General features: G+C 43.9%; 1 protein-coding gene across 4 annotated transcripts in view; it reads right to left on the reverse strand.

Moving 5' to 3' along the window:
* LOC115178866 (phosphofurin acidic cluster sorting protein 2) overlaps positions 1-4,726 on the reverse strand; it is a 92,573-nt gene extending 87,847 nt beyond the window's left edge. For all 4 annotated transcript variants that reach the window (XM_029740248.1, XM_029740246.1, XM_029740247.1 and 1 more), the window contains exon 1: positions 4,351-4,726. In XM_029740248.1, coding sequence (XP_029596108.1) covers positions 4,351-4,583 — 233 coding nt within the window. In that variant the 5' untranslated portion in view covers positions 4,584-4,726. The remainder of the gene's footprint in view (positions 1-4,350) is intronic.
* Positions 4,727-6,000: the final 1,274 nt, after the last annotated feature.

Genomic DNA, 6,000 nt, shown 5'->3' on the forward strand with positions numbered 1-6,000 from the left:
TATAAGAAATCCCGCTATGCCCTCCGACGAACCATCAAAAAGGCAAAGCATCAATGCAGGACTAAGATCGAATCGTACTACACCGGCTTCGACACTCGTCAAATGAGGCAGGGCTTGCAAACCATTACAGACTACAAAGGGAAGCACAGCCGAGAGCTGGCCAGTAGCACAAGCCTATTGGACGAGATAAATTACTTCTATGCTCTCTTCGAGGCAAGTAACACTGAAACATGCATGAGAGCATCAGCTGTTCCGGACGACTGTGTGATCACGCTCTCCGTAGCCGTAGTAAGACCTTTAAATTGGTCAACATTCACAAGGGCCAGACGGATTCCCAGGACGTGTACTCTGAGCATGCGCTGACCAACTGGCAAGTGTCTTCACTGACATTTTCAACCTCTCCCTGTCTGAGTGTGGCAGCTTAATTAAATAGTACCCGCAAAACACCAGTCTCAACGTCAACAGTGAAGAGGCGACTCCGGGTTACTGGCCTTATAGGCAGAGTTGTAAAGAAAAGGCCATATCTCAGACTGGCCAATAAAAAGATTAAGATGGGCAAAAGAACACAGACATTGGACAGAGGAACTCTGCCAGGCATCCCGGAGCATCCCGGAGTCGCCTCTCGCTGTTGGCGTTGAGACTGGTGTTCTGCGGGTACTATTTAATGAAGCTGCCAGTTGAGGACTTGTGAGGCGTCTGTTTCTCAAACTAGACACTCTAATGTACTTGTCCTCTTGCTCAGTTCTGCACCGGGGCCTCCCACTCCTCTTTCTATTCTGGTATAGCCAGTTTGCGCTGTTCTGTGAAGGGAGTAGTACACAGCGTTGTATGAGATCTTCAGTTTCTTTGCAATTTCTCCAATGGAATAGCCTTGATTTCTCAGAACAAGAATAGACTGATGAGTTTCAGAAGAAAGTTCCTCATTTCTGGCCATTTTGAGCCTGTAATCGAACCCACAAATGCTGATGCTCCAGATACTCAACTAGTCTAAAGAAGGCCAGTTTTATTGCTTCTTGATAAGAACAACAGTTTTCAGATGTGCTAACGTAATTGCAAAAGGGTTTTCTAATGATCAATTAGCCTTTTAAAATGATAAACTTGGATTAGCTTGCCCCCGCACATTGACTCTGTACCGGTACCCCCTATATATAGCCTCGCAATTGTTATTTTACTGCTGCGCTTTAATTATTTGATACTTTTTTTTTTTTTTTTTAAAGGTATTTTTCTTAACTGCATTGTCGGTTAAGGGCTTGTAAGTAAGCATTTCACTGTAAGGTCTAAACAGCTCTTACACTAAAAGGGTGGAAATATATACTGCTCAAAAAAATAAAGGGAACACTTAAACAACACAATGTAACTCCAAGTCACTCACACTTCTGTGAAATCAAACTGTCCACTTAGGAAGCAACACTGATTGACAATACATTTCACATGCTGTTGTGCAAATGGAATAGACAACAGGTGGAAATTATAGGCAATAAGCAAGACACCCCCAATAAAGGACTGGTTCTGCAGGTGGAGACCACAGACCACTTCTCAGTTCTTATGCTTCCTGGCTGATGTTTTGGTCACTTTTGAATGCTGGCGGTGCTTTCACTCTAGTGGTAGCATGAGACGGAGTCTACAACCCACACAAGTGGCTCAGGTAGTGCAGCTCATCCAGGATGGCACATCAATGCGAGCTGTGGCAAGAAGGTTTGCTGTGTCTGTCAGCGTAGTGTCCAGAGCATGGAGGCGCTACCAGGAGACAGGCCAGTACATCAGGAGACGTGGAGGAGGCCGTAGGAGGGCAACAACACAGCAGCAGGACCGCTACCTCCGCCTTTGTGCAATGAGGAGCAGGAGAAGCACTGCCAGAGCCCTGCAAAATGACTTCCAGCAGGCCACAATTGTGCCTGTGTCTGCTCAAACGGTCAGAAACAGACTCCACGAGGGTGGCATGAGGGCCCGACGTCCACAGGTGGGGGTTGTGCTTACAGCCCAACACCGTGCAGGACGTTTGGCATTTGCCAGAGAACACCAAGATTGGCAAATTCGCCATTGGCGCCCTGTGCTCTTCACAGATGAAAGCAGGTTCACACTGAGCACATGTGACAGAGTCTGGAGACGCCGTGGAGAACGTTCTGCTGCCTGCAACATCCTCCAGCATGACCGGTTTGGCGGTGGGTGAGTCATGGTGTGGGGTGGCATTTCTTTGGGGGGCCGCACAGCCCTCCATGTGCTTGCCAGAGGTAGCCTGACTGCCATTAGGTACCGAGATGAGATCCTCCGACCCCTTGTGAGACCATATGCTGGTGCGGTTGGCCCTGGGTTCCTCCTAATGCAAGACAATGCTAGACCTCAGGTGGCTGGAGTGTGTCAGCAGTTCCTGCAAGAGGAAGGCATTGATGCTATGGACTGGCCCGCCCGTTCCCCAGACCTGAATCCAATTGAGCACATCTGGGACATCATGTCTCGCTCCATCCACCAACGCCACGTTGCACCAGACTGTCCAGGAGTTGGTGGATGCTTTAGTCCAGGTCTGGGAGGAGATCCCTCAGGAGACCATCCGCCACCTCATCAGGAGCATGCCCAGGCGTTGTAGGGAGGTCATACAGCCACGTGGAGGCCACACACACACTACTGAGCCTCATTTTGACTTGTTTTAAGGACATTACATCAAAGTTGGATCAGCCTGTAGTGTGGTTTCCCACTTTAATTTTGAGTGTGACTCCAAATCCAGACCTCCATGGGTTGATAAATTGGATTTCCATTGATTATTTTTGTGTGATTTTGTTGTCAGCACATTCAACTATGTAAAGAAAAAAGTATTTCATAAGATTATTTCTTTCATTCAGATCTAGGATGTGTTGTTTAAGTGTTCCCTTTATTTTTTGAGCAGTGTATATAAAACACAGGCAAATCATGTTTTTGACTGCACTGGGCCTTTAATATGGTATTGGGCCACCATGCGGTTCAATGTGCCTTGGCATATATTCTGCAAGTGTCTGGAACTCTACTGGAGGGATTCGACACCATTCTTCCACGTGAAAATCCATAATTTGGTGTTTTTTTGATGGTGGTGGAAAATTCTGTCTCAGGCATAAGTCCAGAATCTCCCAATAACGGAGGCGCATAAAGATGGCGGCCCCCATACACTTACCACAAATTCCTTGTTTTGCTAAATTTGCCGTATTGTACATTGCTCCGTGTCGCTCTTTTTTTGGTATGGTCATTAGCAAAGTATAGCCTACATGATCCACCTTTAGCTTCAAGACGCAGGCAACTGGGAAAAAAACTAAAAAGTAAATTGTTCTGATTTATTGGCACATTGAACCATATCGCTCGCTGTTGTTACACAGTGGATAGTGCTAAAATAATTACGTCATATCTGAATTATGCCTGCTTTACGCACGTTCGCCATTGGGTTGAGATCCGGTGACAGGCACACACACTGCCTATGCTCCTTTGAGACACCTCTTTCAAAGTCACTGAGATCTCTTCTTCTAGCCATGGTAGCCAACATAATGGGCAATGTATATTTTTATACATGACCCTAAGCATGATGGGATGTTCATTGCTTAATTAACTCAGGGACCACACCTGTGTAGAAGCACATGCTTTCAATATACTTTGTATCCATCATTTACTCAAGTGTTTCCTTTATTTTGGCAGTTCCCTGTTGATAACCTATGCAGTTTCGTTGACTGGCAAACATATTTTCTAGCTACATATCAAGTCTGTTTTACCGTGCAGCTCTGGAATGTAGGCTATGGGTGGATGGAATTCATAACAAACGGTTTAACTCGGTAAAAATAGCTCCATGTGGCCTAGAATAACGGTTATCTGCTTCAAATAACGGGAAAGTGTCTCTGAAAATCAAGAGGGGTCTATGCAAGGCAAACCCTTTCTATGGAGAGCAAAACATTAATAAAAGTAGACTTATTATTAACAAGCTAGTAATTTAGCCAATGCAATTGTAGATTTTGTTTGGTCTATAAAACGGTTGTTCAGTATGCGTATAGGCTAACCTTCTTTGGCATTAAGATAGCTTTATCGTCATATTGTTCTTTGTTGTCATACATTCTTAAAATAAACAGAAAGGAGACTACGAGGGCAGACTTTGATTTGATAAATCCAGAGAAATTGACTGTCTAGTCCGAGTGACCTACAACAAACTCAACCAAATGTCATTGCATTATGGATGTGTGAGGTTGCTGCTACAGACCATGGAACAGCTCTCAAAATGTAGCCTAGCTATCTTGTAACAACATGTAACAACCACTCCGAATTGGAAACATTACTACAGACGCCCACTCACAAAGAAAACGGATTACATGCGTGCTGGGCAATGTAAGTAGCTTAGCCTACCTTGGAACACAACTCGGAGAAGAACGGTCTATTTCCCATGTTGCAAAAAGATTCATAGGCACGGGCATGGGACCATCCGACCCACCCGAATTCGAACCCATGCCCCCTGTTCCAACCGCGGCTCCGGGAGCAGTGGGCATAGGTGCCGGGGGTGGTCCACCGATCCCACCGCCGCTACCAGGATTCAGGAAAGCGGCCCGCACTCCTCCTCTCTCTACGGCCGCCGCCATCATCGCCTCTCCCGGGGTAGCAGCAGGCTATCAGGCTGTGATGCTCGCTCGCGTAGCCACTCTCGGCTATATCACAGAAACTTCTCAATGTAGCAGGCAGCTAGCTCAAGGCTAGCATATGGAGATAGTGCTGAAACAGAGGCGCTCAAACACAAATCTGGGCGGGGCGTTATTAAGCACGCACACACATAAACGAGGTACGGTTCTACTATTGGACGCGAGGGGCGCCCGAGGACCATCAGATTTGTCAAAGGGGCGGATCATTGGTTGATTGTGAATAAAAAAAATCTGAGCTGAATATTATTGGATTATAATAACATTATTAAATGTTATTAACCGCAATGTGATTATAGCTAGTAGACAATTATTAGTCTATACATAATTATTTATTGGACATTTTATGACCATAGTAAGAAACGTTATATATAGACTAATGACGCAATATATCAGGGATCATAAGAGGGATCATAACCAGGATTCATAATAAAAATGGCTGCAACAACCAATGAAATATCCCTTAATATAAAATCCTACTCCTCTACTAGCCCCCAATCCATTCCTGAGAAAGAAATGGCAAGTCATATTAAAATGTTATTTTTATATATAAAACAAAAATCCACTGTGTCGCTTGCACATTCCATTAAGAGTTGGAGAAAATATGTTTCTGTAACACTTCATTTGATGTTCTGCTTGTAATGTGTTTATGACATAGTTTATTTTGTGTGTGTGCTTAATTTAGGTTGGTATTTGCACTTTTGGGACTATTCCATTGGTTCCATTGTACTGGGCAAACTAAATTACTTCACATATAGGCCTATTTGACCCAGGTTTGATATCCAACTGTAATTTCTGTCAGTATTGGTGCTAATGACTAGTAAACAGACTGAGTTCTGACTAGGACAGGGCTTGACTTGGTCCCAACCAATAAGGAGCACCCACACCTTGTTTACTGTGATGTAGTGCCTTCCAGTGGCAATCAAAGATACATTTACTGCTTCTACTACTGTATTTATATGTGATTCTAGCTTGTATAGGGACATTGCATGCATATCTTCTCTTCTGCTCATATCTGAGATTAACAGGAGTAAAGCATTCTAATGTAGTTATAATGCATTGTAAGACTTGTCATGAAATAAAATGTAAAAAATTAAATGAGCATGTGTATTTGTATTTATTAGAGATCCCCATTAGCTTCTGCCAAGGCAGAAGCTACTCTTCCTGGGGTCTAAACACATTAAGGCACTTATATTACATATAAAACAAAATGTAAAACAGTACATCATATAACATTATTACACCACTACATATCTACAATACAAAATGTATAACACCACCATACAACAATAATACAATGTACGTGTGTGTAGAGTGTGTGTGCTAGCGCTTGTGTGTATGCGTGTTTCTGTCTCTTCACAGTTTT

This window comes from Salmo trutta, chromosome 38, assembly GCF_901001165.1.
Source record: "Salmo trutta chromosome 38, fSalTru1.1, whole genome shotgun sequence".
Taxonomy (NCBI): Eukaryota; Metazoa; Chordata; class Actinopteri; order Salmoniformes; family Salmonidae; genus Salmo; species Salmo trutta.